The sequence below is a fragment of the Mustela nigripes genome, chromosome 1, assembly GCF_022355385.1.
Source record: "Mustela nigripes isolate SB6536 chromosome 1, MUSNIG.SB6536, whole genome shotgun sequence".
Lineage (NCBI taxonomy): Eukaryota > Metazoa > Chordata > Mammalia > Carnivora > Mustelidae > Mustela > Mustela nigripes.
In genome coordinates, this window is record NC_081557.1 from 73,484,966 (window position 1) to 73,508,699 (window position 23,734).

Genomic DNA, 23,734 nt, shown 5'->3' on the forward strand with positions numbered 1-23,734 from the left:
CATCCATAAAAGTTCTTGTTTTTTTTTAATCTCCTTGATATATACAATGCATAACCTATTAAAATAAAGTAATAAGCACTCAAAGTAAGTTCTCTGGTGAGTGCTCTCAAAGAAAAGTAACTTATTTTTATTCACAATGAGATAAAAATAACCAGCTGTTTTTTCATTAACATTATTCTGCCCAATTGCCATCCTAACTCTAACCAATAATTTTTTTTTTATTTTTACATAAATCATTCTGCCATAGATCAACCAGAATCTTCCCTAACACAGGAACCATTTTTACATTACAGGTAATAATATTCCACCTTTTTTTTCCCCCTAGGAGGAAGGATTTAAATGAGAAAAGTATACTCTCCATGAAATTTCAGTCTTCTTTTTAGTATTTCTCCATATGTCTTATGAAAGAAAGAAATGTATTCATAATTGAAAAAAATCCATTTATCTTTGTTCCGCCAGTGCTATACTTCCTAGGAAATAATGACACAGAAAATTCCATGAGGAAATGTTGAACTGTACCCGCATTAACAGCTGATATCCAATAAAAACAACTTTTAGGTCATTGTGGTCTCAAAACACTATTTGGGTCATAATTATTCTATAATTTATAATCATTCTATAATTTTCTTTCTTTTTCATGTTTAATTTCATAGTGTGCCTGTACTTCAGTGTCTCAGATATAGAACTTAATTTAGGACTGTTCTTTATTAAAATATTCCTTTTTTAAAAGATTTTTATTTATTTATTTGACAGAGTGACCACAAGTAGGCAGAGAGGCATGCAGAGAGAGAGGGGGAAGCAGGCTCCAGGCTGAGCAGGGAGCCCGATGCAGCACTCTATCCCAGGACCCTGAGATCATGACCTGAGCTGAAGGCAGAGGCTTAACCCACTGAACCACCCAGGCGTCCCTATTAAAATATTCTGTTTACTATACTAGGTTGATTGAAATGTCATAATAAGGATAACATAAATTTGTAGTAAATATATTGGAAGATACATATATATTTTTCAAAAACCATTTAAGAAACTCAGTTATAATACATTGATGTCTAAATAGACTTTCAGAGTTTATAAATTCAGTGATGATGAAAAAAGGAAAGTAAAACTATATAATCCCTAAAGAGACATTACAGCTTTACTGTGTGGTTCCTGTGTCTAAGTGTAGAGTCAAAGGAAATTAAATATCTTGCCATGCTTGTTTTCTCAATTCAGATCTTTTATGGAAAAAGACAGCTTCTATCCCTAAGAATCAATACATAGGAATTTAATGCCGTGAGTCATACATATTTGAAAATGAGTAAAACTTGATTTTCAACAGAAGTTATTGTGTGTTTTCAAACCACTGTTAAAAAGAAAAAGAAAGAAAAAAAAGAAAAGAAAAGAATAGAATTAGGGCAATTCTTTCTAATCTATCCAGTTTGTGAAAAGCTTAACTATTGACAATGAAACACAGAATTCTTAAAATTTTATTTATTTATTCACGAGAGACAAAGAGAGGGAGAGAGGCAGAAGCAGAGAGAGAAGCAGGCTGCTTCCGCAGGGAGACTTTTATGGGACTTGATCCCAGGACCCTGGATCAGGACCTGAGTTGAAGGTAGAACTTAACCAACTGAGCCACTCAGCATCCTGAAGCATAGAATTATGTGTAAAATTCTAAAGACGTTCATCAATAATGAATACTTCCCTAATTATTTGGCATTATGCCTTCACTGTTTAGTATTTCTTCATGATTTTGAATGTATTTTAAAAGGTTTGATTGTACATTTAGTAAATCACTAAATTGTGGCAGATATCTCAAAAAAAGTATAGGATCCTTCTTAAGATATTAAAGTTAGTGATTTCTCTTTCATATAATTTCAGTATACTTTCTCTACTGCTTACCCTTCACATCATTTGTCCAATTAACAAACATTAAATTTGAAAATCTGCATTGTATTACTGTAAAACATACTATTTTAATGTGAAGTAGTGAGGATTTTCCAAAAGAACTCTTTTACAATTGGTGAATAATGGAGGAAAACACAGAATAACTTCAAGAAGTATTTTGCACTACTGGAACACGATTTTACAGACAAAATTCTGGGACAATGTTTATTTATAAAAATATTGAAATCCTACTATTCCTAGGAAACTATTCTAAAAATCATATCTTTGATTAACTTAGCCCAAGAAGGGGGAAAGGGCCATATATACAGAGATACGACTAGATTAATAAAAATAATAGAAATACAAATATTCTTCATTTTTTAGGTCACTTTATTTTTCGAAAAATATTTTAAAATTTTGCAAATGCAACATAATTTAAGAGAAGGGAGTTGATCGCCAATCGATGCTATAATTCTTCATGCATATAGTTGGGTATTTTGATAACTATGATATTCCCAGAGTAATGAAGATGAATGAGTGTAATTAATTTATACCAGCCATTCCAGGTTTCTATAAAATGAAAATAACATGACTTTCTCACTCACATTTATAGAAAAAGAATACTTTATATCCTCATCATACTTGCTAGAGCACACAAGTCTCTCTAATTTAGAAAATTCACAATTGGTTTTACATACCATTCCTAGCATGACATAATGAGGCACCAGGTTGGATACCAGACACCTCTAACCACTTCTATTTCTCTTCTCACTATGCATGATTTGGTCTTATTAGTAGTAGAAAAATCAGTATGTAGGAAATATTACAAATAAATAAAAGGACTATCGAATGTGTTATAAATGTATTGTCTATTTTCTTCCTATACATCAACTTATATGAACTATAAATAGAAAAAAAGAGTGTGTAATACATATAATCTGAAAATTGTGGTATTAAAAGTGTATGATATAGACTTATTTTTAAGGCTCTGATATCACTGTGTAACAAAAATAAACTGCATAATGAGAGAAAAGTAGGTACAAATTATAAAAGTAGACATTGTTTAAGATTTTTTTTTTTTTTTTTTTTTTTTTGCCTTTCATCTAAATGCTGTGTTATATTGACAGATCTGGGAAATTTTAGTGGCCGGACAAGAAGTGCAGTCTCTGTGAGGGAAGGCCAGGGGGTTGTTCTGATGTGCTCTCCTCCGCCTCATTCACCAGGTACAGTAGGATCCCATTCTATATTGCTGCCTATCTCGTTTACTATATGCTCATCCTTTTAGACAAGGTATTTAGTAAGAAACATTCCAGGTGAAATGTGCATTAAAAAAAAAAATGTATCAGAGTACCAGCTGAGTAATTAAAGGTCATATATTCGAACTACCATTGGATAGAAGACTGCACTCCTACGATAAAATTGTTTTATTGCCATTCTAACTGTTGATTGTTATGGTTATGTCTCTGCCTGCCACCAGTGAGGAATACATTGCCTGGAGCACAAGGGATGTGATAAGCTGAGAGTAAACATTTTTCAAAATTATTTGGAATGTCAGAGTTGAGTTAATAACAATGTGCATCTTGTTTCAGAAGATAAGCTTGCAACGGGATTGTTTATAGTGTTGTTTGTCACCCTGGGGAAAAAAAAAAACTGCTAAAAATTTTTTTTTTTTTTGAGTTTCAAACAAGACTATAATATATGTATTACTTTTTGGCCACTTGAGCTCTTATTTGTAAAAGTCATATTAAAAGGTTAAGTACTTCACGGGGTTTGAAGAAACAGAATAGTAAACTGTGCTCAGATTAATTATATTCCCTTTGCCAACCCAGCTAATTATACTTTTTGTAAGTTCTATAATTTGAGATGAGTACCTCTTTGTATCTCAGTATAGTTTTCCTAGAATACAATTTAAGAGTGGCCAGTATCAATTAGGGAGAGAGAATCAAATGTCTGTCTGAGAAATAAGAAAGACCTTACCACTAACAGGAAACTGAATTCAGGGTCCTGGCATTTCAGTTAATTTTTCTTCTTTGTTTAGTGTGAAAATCATACATATTTCTAGATTGTAATTATCAGTGTAGTAATGGGGATTAACTTTGTTCTACCATAGATAATTCTTATCATAAATTATGATAGGACCTCAATCAATTTTTTTAAAATTTCTCATCTTTATATGACCCCTTCCTAATGTTTTTTGATTGAAGGAAAAGTAAATTATATTTCAATAAGAAAATATTTTTTAAAAAACATTTTGTTTTAAAGTCAAATACTAATTTGAATCAATTTTGAGTTTTCTCCCACTTAATTCTTATATATCAATTCAGTCCACTCTTCTGTGAGTAGTTTGGAGACTTTTACAGTAAACATATTTAGTCTTACCTGCTTGTGATTCTAGACTTAGATACTTTCAAGGAAGCATGTATTGTAACTTTTTTCCTATGGATAAGACAGAAAATTTTAGTAGGTTTAAGTGAATCATGTAGCATCAGTATATGCTATGTCTACTGTTGGGTTATTAGATTTCATTTAAGGATCAGTATTAGATGAGTAATAGTTAAAGATAAAAGAGAGGAAGGAAGAGGAGAAGGACAAAGGAACCTGCTCTATAAAGAATGAAAGTGTTCACCATCAGACCTACAGGAGTTAACACAAAAGCAAGATTTTTTGAAACATAATCTGTATCACAAGACTGTGAGAACACGTACAGAAAAGGGAAATATGAGACAATGATACAGGAAGCAAAACAAGATTACAGAAAGACAAGTTGTCCAATTGCCGAAGAAAACTACAGAGATTTCTACTGGGGAAAAATAGCAATAATGAATTGCATACATGATAAGCAAGAGATAAGAATATGTATTAATAATTGATGAAATAAAAATATGATAGATGATTGACATCAATAAGAGTAATCCCAGATGGTTGCTATTGTGTATATGTTGTAAGAATATATACACTTGGGGCACCTGGCTGGCTCAGCTGGTGGAGTATGTGACTCTTGATCTCGGTATTTTGAGTTTATGCCCTGCATTGGTTGTAGAGATTATTTAGGAAATAAATTGAAAAGAAATTTTTTAAATTTAAAAAGAAATATTACGATATTAATATGGTAGGAGAGGTTGTATTCTACTAGGTATTTATTTTGGGGTTTTATGTCAACTGTTGCACTCAAACATCAGTGTTAGCATCACAGAGTTTTAGGGGGTACACGCATGGTCAAAACAACAGGAGTAACTCAGCATCCAGACAAATGTCTAACACTTACCAGATGAGTAGTTTTCTCCTGATCAGCCAAATCCTATCTTTAAGTTTCTTTAATGAATATCCCTTTTATATTCTTTCTCCAACTGAAACTTGCAAATACCCTGAAGATTTGGTTTCCCCACTGCCCTTTACAGTCATGGCTATTTATTCTCCCAATTGGTATGTACCATTCAGAGTAAGATTAGAACAGATATCCTTTCTCCTTATTACCCGTTCTCCCTTCTTCCTCCTTACAAACCCTCAGTCTTTAAATTTCAAGGCATTCGACTCCACACTTTCTTGTTGTAGTCATTTACACTTTCCAAGTTCATTATCTTCATTTCCTGAGATTTTACCATCTGGGTCACTGTCAATTTCTTCAATACTTATCCAGTCTTAATATTTGATAATTTCAATAGAGGTTTTACAATATCCCGTCCTCTCCATTCCTTTTATTTCTCCATTGGGATGCTCTTATTTTACAGTCAACCAGGGCCACTTAATCTGTTATTATCAACATGTACAATCTCTCAATTACCACATTTTTATACTCTGATTAGCATTTACTACCTCATTCCTTCCAGTACCCTGATTCCAGGAATCCTTTAATGTCATTGAAATCTGCAAATCATTGATCCTAGCCTCTTCTCACTCTATTTCCCCTCCTTTGATTCTCACTTTTTTCTTTCAATGATTATCATTTGCTTGCATAGAGTTTCAATTTTCTCACCCTTTTATGCTTCATCACACTGACTCAAAAGTTGACAAAACTTTAATCCTAATGTAGATCCAACTTTCAGCCTACTTCATGTCCAAACCTATTCAATTTAATATAACTGTAAAAGAAAAGAATCAGAGTTATGCAGACTGATCTAAGTCTAAAATCCAAACTATGGATTTCAAGGGCACTTTAATGCTGATCAAAAAAAAAATTAAAGATTTTATTTTTTATAACAGAGATAGCGAGAAAGGGAACACAAGCATGGGGGTGGGGGCTGGAGAGGGAGAAACAGGCTCCCTGCTGAGCAGAGAGCATGACATGGGGCTTGATCCCAGGATGCTGGGATCATGACTTGAGCTGAAGACAGACACTTAATGACTGAGCCACCCAGGTGCCTAATCAGAAATTAAAAAAAAAAAAGTAAGTTTAGTTTCCTTACTGTAATTCTGTCAAATCTTAGTATGTTTCCCTTCCTTCAGTTCTTCTGTCATCCCTACTCTCAGCTGAAAACCATGCATCCTACTCCACTGGGGAAAGGAAGGCAATTAGGAGATAATATCTACAGCCTTCACCACCAAATGAAACACTCATTAGCATCTGTACTGATAGATTCTAAATACTACCCCCCCCCTTTTTAAGAAAGAGAGAGAGTACATGCTGGTGACTAAGGAGAGGCAGAGGGAAAGAGAGAATCTTAAGCAGACTCCGCACCTGACTTGGGCAGGGAGGACTACCTCTCACAATCCAGAGATTATGACCTGAGCTAAAATCAGGAACTGAATGCTTAACCAACTGAGCTGCGTGTGTCACCCCTTCTCTTTTTTAGTATAGATGCATTTTTGTGCTTTTACAACCAATCCCTTAACTTGTGCACTGTAGTTCATCCTTTTTCTGTCTACTCTAAGAAATCTCTTTAGTGAAGATGATCTACATCTTCTCCATAGATTGATTGTTTAGTCTCTTCTTGATCATTCCAAACAGCATCAACTATACTGTCTCTTCCTTCACCTGAAAACAAAACAAAGCAAAGCTCTCTTTACTGATGTCATCTCTCACCTACTACCTCATTTTTCTGCTCCTTTTCACTGCAAGACTCTTCAAAACCTTTGTCTACCATACTTCATCTAATTCCACTCCTTTGATTCTGCCTCTCTTTCTCACTGTCTGTCCCTTTTTCTCTTTCTGTCTCTCTCTTTTTAAAAGTAGATTTATTAAAGTACAATTAATATCCCAGGAAACTCACTCATTTTAAGTATAGTTCACTGAATTTTAATAAATTTATACAGTTGCGCTACCATTATCAAAATCTTGTGTTACAACACTTCCATCATTTCACAAAGGTATTCCTACCCAATATCCCCATTGATCTACTTTTTTAGAAAGTTCATTTTCACTGAATCAAATCATATAATGTTCAGTCTGTGTGTATATATATATATATATATGTGGTGAGAGAGAGAGTTTGGTTTCTTATACTTAGCCTAGTGTTTCTAAGTTTCATTCATATTAAGACAAGTATCAGTAGTTTGTTAGTTTATATTGTTGAATAGCATTCCATTGCACAGATACACCCTATTCTGTTTATCCATTACTCAGCTGATGGGCATTTGGAATGTTTTCAGTCTTCAAGTTGTTGGTCAGTTCATCCTCCATAAAATGCTTTTCTTGCTTAGCTTTTAAATACTGAAAACATATATCTCCAAAACATATATCTCCAATTAGAACTCTGGCTTGTATATTCATTTACCTATTCAACATTTCCAATCAGAATACCTAATAGGTATTAATAAACCTAACCATGTCTAAAACTACACTTCTCGTTATATCTTCCCTAAATCTGCTCCACCTACAGTCTTTTCCAACTCATTCAAAGGCAATCCATCTCTTACTATCCATCAGGACTTAGAGTCATTTTTAACTTCTCACTTCCTGACACCCCACATATAAACCATCAACAATTTTATTGGTCCTACTCAAAGCTTTATCTAAAATCTGACCATTTCTCTCTGTTTCTTACTATAGCTTTCCAGAATGAACCACCATCATCTCCTACCTGGATTATTCACAATAGTTTCTTAACTAATTTCCCTTTTAAAATTTTATCTTTTTTAAAAACCTATTCTTAACTTAATAACCAGAGTCATTATTTAAAATGAATTTTGGACACTAGTCCTTTATCTGATATGTCGTTTGCAAATATCTTCTCCCATTCTGTCAGTTGTCTTTTGATTTTGTTAACTGTTTCCTTTGCTGTGCAAAAGCTTTTGATCTTGATGAAGTTGTCATTTTACGTCCCCTCTGTACAAGACACTCCAAAAATTCCCCATCTACTGACTAATTGAGTTACCCCAAAATTCATATGTTGTGTGACAGTATTCTGAGACCGGCCTTTGGAGGGTAATTAAATTTAGATAAGGTCATGAGGGTATGGCCCTCAGTATAGGTTTAGTGTCCTTATGAGCAGAGACACTAGAGAACTTGCTCTCTCTTCCTCGTATAAGATTATAGTACAAAAGCAGTATGTACAAGTCAAATCATAATTATCTTAATACTTTATTTTATCATAATTTAATTTATTTTTTATTTCAAGTTTTTATTTAAATTCCAGTCAGTTAACATATAGTGTAATATTCATTTCAGGAGTAGAATTTAGTGATTCATCACTTACATAAAACACCCAGGGCTCACCACAACATATGCCCTCCTTAATCTCCATCACCCATATAGCTCATCCCTTACCTCCCCTCCAGCAAACCTCAGATCTATAGCTAAGAGTCTATTCATGGTTTGTCTGGTTTTTTTTTTTTTTTCCCTATGTTCACCTATTTCTTTTTTAGATTCCACATATGAGTGAAATCTTTCTCTGACTGAATTATTTTACATTCTAGTTCCAACCATGTCATTGCAAATGACAAGGGTTCATTCTCTTTTATGGCTGAGTAGTATCCCCTTAATTCCATTCCAATATACAATGATTCTTTTTTTTTTAATTGAAAATCAATTAATGAACATATAGGGTATTATTAGCTTCAGAAGTAGAGTTTAGTGATTCATTGGTTGCATATAACACCCAATGCTCATTACATCATGTGCCCTCCTTAATGCCCATCACCCAATTATACCTTTCCCCCACCCACCTTCCCTCCAGCAACTCTCAGTTTGTTTCTTATAGTTAAGAGTCCCTTGTTATTTGTCTCCCTTTCTGATTTTTTCTTATTTTTTTCCTCCCTTACCCCTATTTTATCTGTTTCGTTTCTTAAATTTCATATATGACTGAAGTCATTTGATAATTTTCTTTCTCTGAAAGACTTATTTCACTTAACATAACACACTCTAGCTCCATTCACCTCATTGCAAATGGCAAGATTTCTTTTTTGGTGGCTGAGTAATAATCCACTGTGTATGTACACCACATCTTTATCCATTCCTCTGTTGATAGACATCTGGGCTCTTTCCATAGATTGGCTAATATGGACATTGCTGCCCTAATTGCTCTTTTGAATCTCTATGTTTGTATCCTTTGGATAAATACCTAGTAGTACCTAGTCAGAGGATAGGTCTATTTTTATCTTTTTGAAGAACCTACATACTGTTTTCAAGACTAGCTGTACCTTTCTCCCCATCTTTGCCAACATTTGTTGTTTCTTGACTCGTTAATTTTAGCCATTCTAACTATTGTGAGGTAATATCTCATTGTGGTTTTAATTTGCATTTCCCTGATGCCAAGTGATGTTGAGCATTTTTTCATGTGTCTGTCAGACATTTGTATGTCTTCTTAGAAAAAATACCTCTTTTGTGTCTTCTATTTTATAACAAGGTTATTTGTTTTTTGAATGTTGAGTTTTATAAGTTCTTTATATATTTTAGATAGTAACCCTTTATCATATTTGTCATTTGGAAATATCTTCCCCCACTTCAAAGTTTACCTTTTACTTTTGTTGATTGCTTGCTTCACTGTGCAGAAGAAGGTATTATCTTGATGAAGTACCAAATATATATTTTTGTGTTTGTTTCTCTGCCTCAGGAGACACATCTAGTAAGATGATTCTAAGGCTAATGTCAAAGAGGTTACTGCCTGTGTTTTCCCCTAGAATTTTAATGGTTTCCTGCCTCACTTTCCTGTTTCCTGGTCTTTAATCCATTTTGAATTTATTTTTTGTATATAGTGTAAAATGTGGTCTAATTTCATTCTTTTGCATGTTGCTGTCCAGTTTTCCCAACACCATTTGTAAAAAAGACTGTCTTTTAACCATTGGATATACTTTCTTGCTTTGTTGAAGATTAATTGGCCATATAGGTGTGGGTCCATTTCTGGGTTTCCTGTTATGTTCTATTGACGTATACATCTATTATTGTGCCGGTACCATATTGTCTTGATCACTACAGCTTTGTAATAGAATTTGAAGTCTGGAATTGTGATGCCTCCAGGTTTGCTCTTCTTTTTCAAGGTTGCTTTGGCTATTTGGGTCTTTTGTGATTCCATATAAATTTTAGGATTATTTGTTCTAGCTCTGTGGAAAATGCTGGTGATATTTAGGTAAGTATTGCATTAAATGTATAGATTGCTTTGGGTAGTATAGATGTTTTAACAATGTTGCTTCTTCCAATCTAGGAGCATGGTATGTTTTCCATTTCTTGGCGTTCTCATCAATTTCTTTAGTTTTCAGAGTATAGATCTTTTATCTCTTTGGTAAGGCTTACTCCTAAGCATCTTATGGTTTTTGGTACAGTTGTAAATGGATTGATTCCTTGATTTCTTTTTCTGCTGATTCATTATTGGTGCATAGAAATGCAACAGATTTCTGTACATTGAGTTTGTATCCTGCTACTTTACTGAATCTGTGTATCAGTTCTAGTAGTTTTTTGGTTGGAATCTTTGGAGATTTCCACATATAGTCTCATGCCATCTAAAAATAATGAAAGTTTGCCTTCTCTTTCATCCTTGGTATTTATTCATCTACGATATGCCAAGAGCCATCAGGCTCTTCCATGTCAGCTTGACAAAGTACAACCAGCCAAGAGGTATTCAGGAAGAGAAGGAAAATGGGGGTGGGAGGAGGGAAGAGAGACCGAGACAGACAGAGACCGAGAGAAATAAAAAAAAAAAAGAAAGAAAGAAAGAAAGTTTGACTTCTTCCTTGCCAGTATGAGTATATTTTATTTTATTTTTGTTGTTGTTATTGTTGTCTGATTGCTGAGGCTAGCACTTCCAGTACCATGTTAAATAACAATTTAAGGAAGAAGACTTGTTCTTGTTCTCAACTTGTTTCCTAACTTTAAAGGAAAAGCTCTCATTTATTCCTCCTTCAAGTCTTATTTTAGCTGTGGGTTTTTCATAAATGGCCTCTATGTTGTTGAAATATATTCCCTCTATCCAGACTTTGTGGAGGGCTTTTATCAAATGGATGCTGTACTTTATTTAATACATTTTCTGCATCTATTGAGAGGTCTTATGGTATTTATGCTTTCTTTAATTAATGTGGTGTGTCACATTGATTGAGTTGCAAATATTCAACTACCCTTGAAAGCCATGAATGAATCCCATTTGGCCCTGGTGAATGATTCTTTTAATGTACAGTTAGATTCGATTTGCTAGTATTTTACTGAGAAGTCTTGCATCCATGTTCATTAGGGACATTGGCTTGCAGCTCTCTTTTTTTTAGCGTGGTCTTCGTCCGGTTTTGAAACAAGGTTATGCTGGCCTCATATAATGAGTTTGGAAGTTTACCTTCCATTTCTATTTTTTTGAACTGTTTGAGAAGAATAGATATTAACTCTTCTCTAAATGTTAGGTAGAATTCCCCAGTGAAGCCATTTGACCCTGGAGTTTTGTTTATTGGGAGAATTTTTTATTATTGATTCAATTTCTCTGCTGGTTATCAATCTTTTCAACTTCTCTCTCTCTTCCTGTTTCAGTTTTGATAGTTTATATGTTTCTAGGAAAATATTCATTTCTTCCAGGTTGTCCAATTTGGCGGCATATAATTTTAATAATATTCTCTTTTAATCATTGTATGTCTGTGGTGATTTCTCCTTTTTCTTTTGTAGTTTTATTTGGATCCTTTCTCTTTTCTTTTTGATAATTCTGTCTAGTGGGCTATCAATTAGTTCTTTCAAAGAATCAGCTCCTCGTTTCATTGATTTATTGTTTTTGTTTGTTTGTTTTTCTGTTCCTATATAATTTATTTCTGCTCTAATCTTTTTATTTTTCCTCCTTTACTTGCTTTAGGCTTCATTTTTTGTTCTCTTTCTTGTTCCTTTAGGTGTAAGATTAGGTTGCATATTTGAGATTTGTATTGCTTCTTGAAGTAGAACTGTATTGTTTAAATACCTCCCTCTTATGACTGCTTTTGCTGTATCCCAATGGTTTTGGACCAATGTGTTTTCATTTTCTTTTGTTTCCATATATTTATATGTAGACAGTTAACCAACTGAGCCACCCAGACACCCCTGCCATTGTAATACTTGTTAAGTCATTATTTCTGGAAGTTTTCTCTGTTCCTTTCTAGTCTTTTCACTTTTGGATGTCTATCCCAAAGAGTCCCCTTTGATATTTCTTGCAGGGCTGGTTTAATGGTCACAAACTCCTTTAGTTTTTGTTTGTCTTGGACATTCTTTATCTCTCTTTATACTCTGAATGATGGCCTTGCTGGATAGAGTAATCTTGGCTGCAGATGTTTCCCATTCAGCACTCTGAATATATCATGCCATACTCTTCTGACCTGCCAAGTTTCTGTGGAGAGAACTACAGCTAGCTTTATGGGTCTTCTCTTGTAAGCTAGGGATTTCTTTTCTCTTGTTGCTTTTAGGATTTTTTTCTTTATCTCTAAGTTTTGCAAATTTGACTATACTAAGTCTTTGTGTTGATCTGCTTCTTTTGATTTTAATGGGAGTTCTCTGTGCCTTCTGGATCCGAATGTCTGTATCTTTCCTCAGACTAGGAAAGTTTTGGCTATAATTTTCTCCAGTAAACCTTCTTCCCCTTTTTCTCAGAGTCTCTGGGACTCAAATGACATGAATTTTATTGTACTTTATGGAGTTGCTGACTATCCTAAGTCTACATTTGTGATCCATTATGTTTCTTTCCCTCTCCTTTCAGCTTCATTTTTTCCCATAATTTTATATTCTATATCACCTATGCATTTATCTGTCTTTTCCATCCTTATAGTCATTACATCTAGTCAGTTTCATATCTTGGTCATAACATGTTTTATTTTAGCCTGACTACTTCTTAGGTTTGTTTGTTTGTTTGTTTTTATCTCTGTGGTAAGGGACTCCCTAGTGTCTTCTATGCTTTTCTCAATACCAGTTAGTATCCTTATGATTATTGCTTTAAATTCTGGATCAAGCATATTACTTATATTTGTTTTGATAGATCCCTAGCTATGACCTTTACTTGTTCTTTCTTTTGGGGTGAATTCCTCCCTCTTGGCATGTTGCTAGGTCTGTCTCTCCTGTGTGTTAGGAAAACTTGTTGCATTTCATGCTCCTGAGAGTAATGGCTTTATAAAGTAGAGTACATATATTGTTCCGCGTCTGGCGCTTCAGGAAGTTTCTCTGGAGTATGCTGTGTGTTCTCTGCTGTTGTGCTTTGTCTGCTCTTTCTCTTAGGTCAGTCTTCTGCAGAGTTTCTCTTTACCTGCAGTGGGGAGTGTTTTAACCAGATGTGCTCTGATCTGCTTGCTGAAAAAGACCCACTACTCTTTCCACTAGAACCAAAACTTTGCAGAACTCTATGGTCGGTAGATATGATGCATGTGGTGGGAGTTTCTGTTGGTCTTCTGTGTGAGAGGCCTGCTGCTCTGATTCTTAGGCACACCTGCCCCAGAAAAGCAGCACCTGCAGAGTGCAAAGGGTACAGGTCTTGTTGTAAGGGGTTTAGGCCATCAGTGTTGACGCTGTACTGCTCACAGAAGCCAGCTTATGGTGAGGGACAGGGGAGAGAACTTGTGCCAGCCCCCTCCTTTATCTCAGAGAGAAGAGTTTGTACCCACCACTGTCCAGGAAACCTCTAAGAAAAGTGAACAATATGTGTGTCCCAGGCTTCCCTCAGATATTGTCTTTACCATGACTTTATCTGGGTTCTCTGACCACCTGGCAGTGCAGTGCACCTGTGTTCTATCCTAGGCATGTTGGCTATTTTAAAACCCAAATGTTAGGGACCTGACTTGGTGGGGACCCATGCTGGTCTTCTGGAGGAGGATCTTGCCATGCCAGGACAGACACAGGTTTGTCCCAGGAGGGCAGTCACAGAAGGGGTGGATTTTGGACTATCACTGAGCAAAAAGCCAGTGTCTACTTCAGCTGCCCTTATTCAGGTGTCTCTGCACCCATACTGAGGGGCAGGAAATGGTAATGGTTCCTGCCAGCTCTTTTGTCCCTGGAAAGGCAATGTTGTCTCTACCAGATGCACTCCAAGAAGGGGGAACTATTTCTCCCAGTGCATCCTAGGGGATCCCCAGATCATCCTATCAACTACTAAGCTATCTTCCCTCCTTCTCCACAGGAGCAGTGCAGCACCCATCTGCTCCATACAAGCCACAACTCAGACCTCTAAAATTCTAGTGTTTGAGCCCTGCTTGTTGTAAAATCTCACAAAAATCAACTCTTCTTGTTTCCCCAGTCAGTGTCTTTAGGAAAATGCTTCCTTTTGTGCACTTTGTTCTATTAATTCTCAGATTGATTTATTGGGTATTCAAAATGCCTTGATAGTTACCCAGCTGTGTTCAAGAGATGAGTCAAGCCCAGGGTCCTCCTACTACTCTGTCATCTTATCTCCCAACAATTTTATCAGAATTTTATTAAGTGAAATATGTGTTGGAAGTAAAAGTTTACTATTATTTTTTTTGCCATAGTAGATTATATGTTCTTTAAGGGTACAAAATTTAATACACCTAACAGTAGATACTTATTAAACTCATCTAAAATAACTGAATAAATGTGCTGAGTCTATTAGTTAAACTTTGCAGGGCTTTAGACAATTCCTATCAGCCTCCTGATATTAGTTTATCACAACCCATATTTATTACAGATATTTGGGCCACCTAATATCTCATTTGATTCAAATATTACTATTTCAAAGTATAGCAACTTCTATAATTCAGTACTACATAAAACTATAAACAATTATATATCACAGAAGATTAAGTACTATTCAGAAATAGTCCAAAGATCCATTTTCTCATTACTTCAAATGGATGTACAATGCACATTTCTGTGTGAATAAAAGTGAAAGCTAGGTTTGACATTTTTGCAAAATAACCCTGTTTAATTTCCAAGAGAACAATTTTTAACTCCTGTTGGTAGTATCTGTAAATGAAAACAACTTGACTGGATACTGACATAGTTATTCATCTATTAGGAAATATCTTTTTTCTAGGCAAGATGATTTTGGTTGCCAGAAAAAAAAAAAACAAACAAGATGAAAAATCTCTGATAGTTTAGTAATTTTGAAAATCAGGGTTATATTGTAGAATAAAAGGATGAAAATGAAATAAGCCTCATAAAATCTATAACCAAACACAGACTTATTTTATGGCTTAGAGGTTATCTCCATAGATACTTTTAATTAAATAAAACAGTAATTAATACTTTAAATATGGTTTCTTCATGTTATGTGCATTAAGTTATCTCAGAAACTTACACTGAAATGGGACTTTAAGTTCTTATATGAAGTATTAGGCTTTAGTAAAAAATACATGTCTACTACTCTACAATACAATTATATTTTCATATTTACTATAATATGTAATCCTTGCAAAGCATCTGAGTTGGAGATTATTGTCATTCTTGTTTTACTGATGATAAATCTAAGCTTCAGAAAGACTAAGTGAAATACTTAAGCTCTTCTTTTAAAAGATTTTATTTATTTATTTGACAGACAGATATCACAAGTAGGCAAAGAGGCAGGCAGAGAGAGAGGGGGAAGCTGGCTCCCTGTTGAGCAGAAAGCCTGGTGCAGGGCTCAATCCCAGAACCCTGGGATCTTGACCTAAGCTGAAGGCAGAGGCTTTAACCCACCCAGGCACCCCTACTTAAGCTCTTATACTTAGTAAATGATGGAGCCAGGATTTCAATCTTTGATACATGTCATACCATATAAAATACATTTTGGCTAAAGCTATACTAAAACTTTCACAGCTTGAATACAAATAAGACTTTTTTTTTTTTATTTATTTATTTTTATTTTTTTTTTTTAAGATTATTTATTTATTTATTTATTAGAGAGAGAGAGAGAGAGCACAGGCAGACAGAATGGCAGGCAGAGGCAGAGTGAGAAGCAGGCTTCCTGTTGAGCAAGGAGCCCGACGTGGGACTCGATCCCAGGACGCTGGGATCATGACCTGAGCCGAAGGCAGCTGTCTAATCAACTGAGCCACCCAGGCGTCCCAAGACTTTTTTTTTTAAACATGGAATTATCAAGCTCTCAAAAATAATGCTCATTGTATTATATCAAAATTGTAGTAATGTTTTCATTCAACAAATGTTTATTGAGTGCTTACTGTCTTTTAACTTATGAGTTTAGCCTATTTGTATCTGTTTCTATCATCTTATTCTGTACTAGTTACCTTGCTTTTTCTATGACTTATTTGCCCTATTTTCAACCTCACTATCTCTTTAGTTAAAGGGGTAGAAATTAATTGTATTTTTCCCTTCTACTCATTTCAAAATTACATATTTTATTTGTGTTTTTTAGCAATTATGCGTTAAATCTTAATATCCCTACTTAAAATCATTTTGATCACCTTAAATATTTTTGCTCTTGGTGACTAATCGATCCATTCATTCATTAGTCAAATGGAATTTGAAGAAAAATATGAACTTAATTTGTGGCTCTGTAACTATTTCCTATCAACTAGAAAAGAAGGTTGGTTTGATAGAATAGGATTAGTTGAGTTCTGGATATATGATACAACAGAAATGGGATATGAATCTGAAGTCTAAGAAATGGATCTAATCAGGAGACTATAATTTTAATAATAATCAGAATAGTAATCTAAGGAGTAATCAAAAGATTGTTTGGGTTCTCTCAGGGAGACTGTTTATAATGTGAACATTATATATTATTCTTCCTGTGTAAAAAAAGAAAACCACTTGTTTTGTTTTTATGATACCAACCAGTTTATATAGCTGTCAATTACTGGCAGAATTTGTGCATTTGTGTGTTAAACTTTAAGCAGATCTCAGATCTACATTAAAATTGTTAACATCTACAGTTTACATTTTTTAGCTCCAACTTTTTTTAAGGATTAACTGCTTAGATGCAAAAGAATTATTGACTATTTAAGGATTATATTGTTATGGTTCTCAAACATACAAGATCTAGACACTTCAAAGTTTAGTGCATCTTCTAGATGCCCAGGAACACTAGGGGCTCTATGGTTGTGAAAAAGAGGAATTTATCCTCAAGAAAAGATAGTCAGAATCTTTATTTGGCATCTCTATTATTTTCAGAGACTTCTAATAAATCCTGAGACAAAGTATAAAAAGAGCATAAAATTTATAAACCTTGTCCCAATGGTCTTTACATTCAAAAGGATAAACACTAGAGTACATAAAGTCACTTATAGCCAGAGGTAAAGCATGAAATGTAAGAAAAAAAGTTTTTCAATTTCTGCTGCCTAGACCCCTAGCTTATTCTCAATTCTACTAGCCTAGTATCATTTTGCCTTGGTGATTTTGTAAAGTTATGTGGGATGGAGTCCCAGGCAAAACACATCCCCAATCACTGATATATCTGACTTTCTCAAAATTTAAAACCATGGACACAGGTTCAGTTCTCTCAAACATGTTCTCCATGTCCCTCTACCTCTACTCCTTCAATCACATGCCACTCGTGGGAAATACTAATGCTGAACTGGGTCTCAAAGTAAAGGAGAATAAAACCATAATAATTGATTACATAGGAAGCATCAAGGAAAGTGTATTAAGGTATTATGTAAAGATTTACAAACTAAAAGTATTTCATTTCTGCATACTATGTGTTTTGAGTCATCAGAGAATATAGCTGCATTTAGAAAGTAAATGAGCTATAGAAAACCCTATGTCTGAGCATGCAGCAAACACAGGAGCATACTGTACTTGGTTGTCCCTTTAACATTTTCTGATTGTAAGCTCTATGTAACATAACTTATTCAATTTGGGAAAATGCTCACACAGCAATAGACACTGAAGGACTAAGGGCCCAGATCCTGTCCACAGATGCTAAACCTTAGGAACCCCTCAATTCCCATGGGCCTGAAGTATTGGTTAGGATAGAGATAAAGAACCCTTCAGTTCTTCTGTCAAACCTGTTAACATTTCAGCTAAGACATTTTTCTATTAAAGAAAAAAAGAAAGGATTTTTGTTTTCTCTAGGTTGAATATATTTTTACCTCACCCTAATTTAAAACCGTAGGTTCACCAGCCTCAAATCCATTATGGAATCAAATGTTGCATAAATAAATTCAGAGAGTTCAAATAGATGCCCCTTTATACAGTGTGATGAAGAAATACTAGATAATGTCTGCTTCCAAATAGTATACTAACCATACTATTTCATTTGGGATTTAGACTTAGACAGCCAGGGATTCCCATCCAAGTTCTGATATTTACTATTGGCTTTTTTTGTTGTTAAATGAAGTCTTATTTTTTTTTATTATAGATTTTATTTACTTACTTATTTTAGGGAGCAAGAAAAAGGGGGAGGGACAGGAGGCAAAGGGAGAAGGAGAGAGAATCTCAAGCAGACTCTGGACTGAACACAGAGCCCAATGCAAGGCTTGATCTCAGGACCCAAGAGTCAGACACTTAACCAAGTAAGCTACCCAGACACCCCAAATGAAGCCTTATCTTACTGTAAGGAAGGAATAATAAAACTACCTCACAGGATTATTGAGAAAATTAAGGGATAGTGTATGTAAAGCAATTAGCCCAATGCTTGGTGGATAGAGAATATTAAATTCAATTTTGTCCTGAAGATCAGTCTTAAAGAATACTCTTTAAAATGCAAATTCTGTGAGAGAAGTGACATCTTAAGTCATTATCTGCTAACATTAATCTCCAGTTGTGAGGGATTAGTTGACATCAAACTGACAAAAGGCAACTTAGAATAAATGGCACTAGGAAATGTTAATATGAGGGTTTAAGATGGAAAAGAGATCACTGAAAGGAGAAATGAAGTTTGACAATAAAGTAAAAGAGCACCAGGCATCTTGCTATCTTCAGGTGGCCTCTTTATCTTAGGATAGTTGGTACCAGAAATTATTCCCTTAGAGCCAATTTATATAAAATGGGAACAAAAATTTAACAAAGGTGAAAATAAAATATTTTGGTTATTTTTTCTTATAAAATATATTTTACATTATAAAATCTGTATCATAACTTTAAAATTTTGTAATAACTGCAATTACTCAAGAAGTGTTTTGGGCACTCTTTTTCCAAGATCATGAAAAGTAATTATTAAAAAGTAATTGTTTCAAAATATTTGAGGTGTTCAACAATTTTCTCAAGACCTCTCTTAATTATTTTATTTCAAATCACTATATGTTTTGACCCATATTCTTGCAGTTTCTGGTCCATTCATCAGAGCTTCATTTATTAGTAACCAAGTTCTTTTTTTTTTTTAAGATTTTATTTATTTATTTGACAGACAGAGGTCACAAGTAGGCAGAGAGGCAGGCAGAGAGAGAGAGAAGGAAGCAGTCTCCCTGCTGAACAGAGAGCCCGATGCAGGGCTCGATCCCAGGAACCTGAGATCATGACCTGAGCCGAAGGCAGAGGCTTTAACCCACTGAGCCACCCAGGTGCCCCTAGTAACCAAGTTCTAATGAATGGAGCCATTTTCCAAATTTGCCTTTATTAACTTCATGAAATCCATAATTTTATAAGATGTGCAGTTTCACTTTGCAATATGTTATTGTCATATTCTAATTTGTTATGAATAACTGATCAAAAGGAGATTGGCAAAATGGAAAAAGATAGTTTCAGTGCTAAAAATGGAAGGATTGTAACTAATTTAAAAATAATTTGTCCTTATTGTCATGTGATTATCATTTTTCTTCCCTAAGAATAAATCTTGTAATCAAGTAGACTTGAGTTACATTATTTGGACACAGAGTTAAGTTCTGCTTAGGGTCATCCAACTTGTTAGGATACGAAACCTGATATTTTAGAGTCTCCATATAGTATCTTATTTAATCTTCATCTCTGCTTTTAACTTTATTATTATTATTTTTTTAATTTTACAAATGGGGATATTATCCTCAGAGAGAAACTTGTCTGAAGTTTTACATCTATTAAATAAAATGCCAGAGATTCAGACTTGTGTAATTCCAAGCCTAGTGTCCTTTTGACCGTACCATAAAGTCTTTCCACAACATCATTCTGAAATTTTATTGAATATTCCTGTTTTTTGTGCACAGATGCCACTGGTTAATATATTTATTACGTCAATTTAAATGAATAAGTAATTTCATCAATTGCTTTTATTGACTTGGCCAAATTGTTAACCAAAAAATATTCCATATTGCCAAAATCAAGTATACAAATAACATATGAATGTAAATTATATATATGTAGAAATTTAAATATTTTTAAAGATTTTATTTATTTGAGAGAGAGACAGTGAGTGTGAGCATGAATGAGGGCAGAAGAAAAGGGAAAGGGAGAAACAGACTCCCTGATGAACAGGGAGCCTGATAGGGTGCTCAATCTCAGGGCCCTGAGATCAGGACCTGAGTTGAAGGCAGGCTCTTAACTAACTGAGTCACCCAGGCCCCCTAGAAATTTTTTTTTAATTTTTTATAAACATATAATATATTTTTATCCCAAGGGGTACAGTTCTGTGAATCGCCAGGTTTACACACTTCATAGCACTCACCAAAGCACATACCCTCCCCAATGTCCACAACCCCATCCTCTTCTCCTACACCCCCCCAGCAACCCTCAGTTTGTTTTGTGAGATTAAGAGTCACTTATGGTTTGTCTCCCTCCCAATGCCATCTTGTTTCATTTATTCTTCTCCTAACCCCTTAAGCCCCCATGTTGCATCACCACTTCTTCATATCAGGGAGATCATATGATAGTTGTCTTTCTCCACTTGACTTATTTTGATAAGCATGATACGCTCTAGTTCCATCCACGTTGTCGCAAATGGCAAGATTTCATTTCTTTTGATGGCTGCATAGTATTCCGTTGTGTATATATACCACACCTTCTTTATCCATTCACCTGTTGATGGACATCTAGGTCCTTTCCATAGTTTGGCTGTTGTGGACATTGCTGCTATAAACATTAGGGTGCACATGCCCCTTCAGATAACTATGTTTGTATCTTTAGGGTAAATACCCAGTAGTTCAATTGCTGGGTCATAGGGCAGTTCTATTTTCAACTTTTTGAGGAACCTCCTGCTGTTTTCCACAGTGGTTGCACCAGCTTGCATTCCCACTAACAGTGTAGGAGGGTTTCCCTTTCTCCACATCCTCGCCAGCATCTGTCATTTCCTGACTTGCTGATTTTAGCCATTCTGACTGGTGTGAGGTGATATCTCATTGAGGTTTTGATTTGTATTTCCCTGATGCCGAGTGATATGGAGCACTTTTCCATGTGTCTGTGGACCATCTGGATGTCTTCTTTGCAGAAATGTCTGTTCATGTCCTCTGCCCATTTCTTGATTGGATTAGCTGTTCTTTGGGTGTTGAGTTTGCTAAGTTCTTTATAGATTTTGGACACTAGTCCTTTATTTGATATGTCATTTGCAAATATCTTCTCCCATTCTGTCAGTTGTCTTTTGGTATTATTAACTGTTTCCTTTGCTGTGCAAAAGCTTTTGATCTTGATAAAATCCCAATAGTTCATTTTTGCCCTTGCTTCCCTCACCTTTGGCGATGTTTCTAGGAAGATGTTGCTGCAGCTGAGGTCGAAGAGGTGGCTGCCTGTGTTCTCAAGGATTTTGATGGATTCCTTTCTCACATTGAGACATATTACCAATGTCTGTATTGATTAGGTCCCTAGCCTTCGGTACTGCCTCTTGTTCTTTTTTTTGTGGTGAATTTTTCTGCCTTGTCATTTTGTCCAGATAAGAGTATATGAAGGAGCAAGTAAAATACTAAAAGGGTGGCAACAACCCCAGGAAAATATGCTTTAACCAAATCAGAAGAGATCCCAAATTGTGAGAGGGGAGAAAGGTGATAAAAAGAGCTTAAGAAAGAAAGAAAGAAAGAAAAAGAAAAAGAAAATGAATAAAGAAAAGTATAAAAATAAATATATATATATATGATAAACTAGTTAACAAATGTTAAAAAAGAAAAGGCTAAAAGTTGAAAAAAATTTTAGCAGAAGAGAAAAAATAATAAAAAAATTTAAAAAAGGGCGCCTGGGTGGCTCAGTGGGTTAAGCCGCTGCCTTCGGCTCAGGTCATGATCTCAGGGTCCTGGGATCGAGTCCCGCATCGGGCTCTCTGCTCAGCAGGGAGCCTGCTTCCTTCTCTCTCTCTGCCTGCCTCTCAGTGTACTTGTAATTTCTCTCTGTCAAATAAATAAATAAAATCTTAAAAAAAAAAAAAAAAAAAATTTAAAAAAATGAAAAAGAAAAAAAATTAAATTAACTGCAAGACTAAACAATCATAGGGAGAAAGCCGTGAGTTCCGGGCTTTGCTTTCTCCTCTTCTGGAATTCTGCTGCTCTCCTTGGTATTGAAACTGCACTCCTTGGTAGGTGAACTTGGTCTTGGCTGGATTTCTTGTTGATCTTCTTGGGGAGAGGCCTGTTGTAGTGATTCTCAAGTGTCTTTGCCCCAGGCGGAATTGCACCGCCCTTAACAGGGGCTGGCCAGCGTAATTTGCTCGGGTTTGCTTTCAGGAGCTTTTGTTCCTGAACACTTTCCATGGAGTTCTGGAGGACGGGAATATAATTGGTGGTCTCCTGGTCTCAGGCCTGGAGGAGCCGAGAGCCTGGGGCCCCCCTCCTCAGTGCGCCCTCAGAGAACATCGCCCAATAACTCCCGTCTGCCTGACCTCCAGCTGCGCTCCGAGCTCACGGAGTCTGCGACCGGTTCAAGGTAAACCCGAGCTGTGAGTTCACTGTCAGCTCTGTCTCTGTAGCCGGCTTCCCCGTTCTAATACCTGTAATCTCTGTGACTCTCAGACACCCCCAATCCTTCTGTGACCCTGCGGGATCTGAGGCCACGCTGACCCCGCGTGGGCTTCACCCTGGTTTATCATCTGGAGCAATGTCCCTCAGCGGAACAGACTTTTAAAAGTCCTGATTTTGTGCTCCGTTGCTTCGCCACTTGCCGGGAGTCGGCCCCTCCCTCCGGGGTCTCTCTTCCCGTCACTTTGGATTCACTTCTCCGCCAGTCCTACCTTTCAGAAAGTGGTTGTTTTTCTGTTTCTACAATTGTTGTTCTTCACTTTGATCTGTCGATGGATTTGTAGGTGTTTGCACTCTTTAGATAAGCTTTCTAGCTGGTCTCCTGCTAGCTGATGTAGTCTCAGTCTGCTACTTCTCTGCCATCTTGACTCCTTCCCTCCCCTAGAAATTTTAATACTTTTACCATGTCTCTATCTCCACAATTGTTTAGAAACCAAATTGAACGGGTAAGATTATAAGTACATTGAATGAAATGACAGAGAAATAAGAAATTTTTTATTTTTTATTATGCATCTTTTCCTATGTAAATAAAAAACAACAACAACAAAAACAAAACAAAAAAACAACACAAATTTGGAGCCCCTGGGTGGCTCAGTAGGTTAAGATTTCAACCCTTGCTTAGGTCATGATCTCATGAGTCAGGCTCCACACTCAGTAGGGAGTCTGTTTGAAGATTCTCTCCCTCTGCCCCTCCCTCCACTGTGCACTTTCTCTCAAATAAATCATAAAAAAAAAAAGAAAAAGAAAAAAAACTCACCAATTTTATAACCTTAAG

General features: G+C 35.5%; 1 protein-coding gene across 1 annotated transcript in view; it reads left to right on the forward strand.

Annotated features, from left to right (window-relative positions):
* The window catches only part of CNTN5 (contactin 5), a 784,689-nt gene that overhangs the window by 314,571 nt on the left and 446,384 nt on the right, over positions 1 to 23,734 (forward strand). Inside the window, exon 5 of the mRNA XM_059391830.1 lies at positions 2,994 to 3,089. Within this exon, the coding sequence (XP_059247813.1) occupies positions 2,994 to 3,089 (96 nt within the window). The remainder of the gene's footprint in view (positions 1 to 2,993; positions 3,090 to 23,734) is intronic.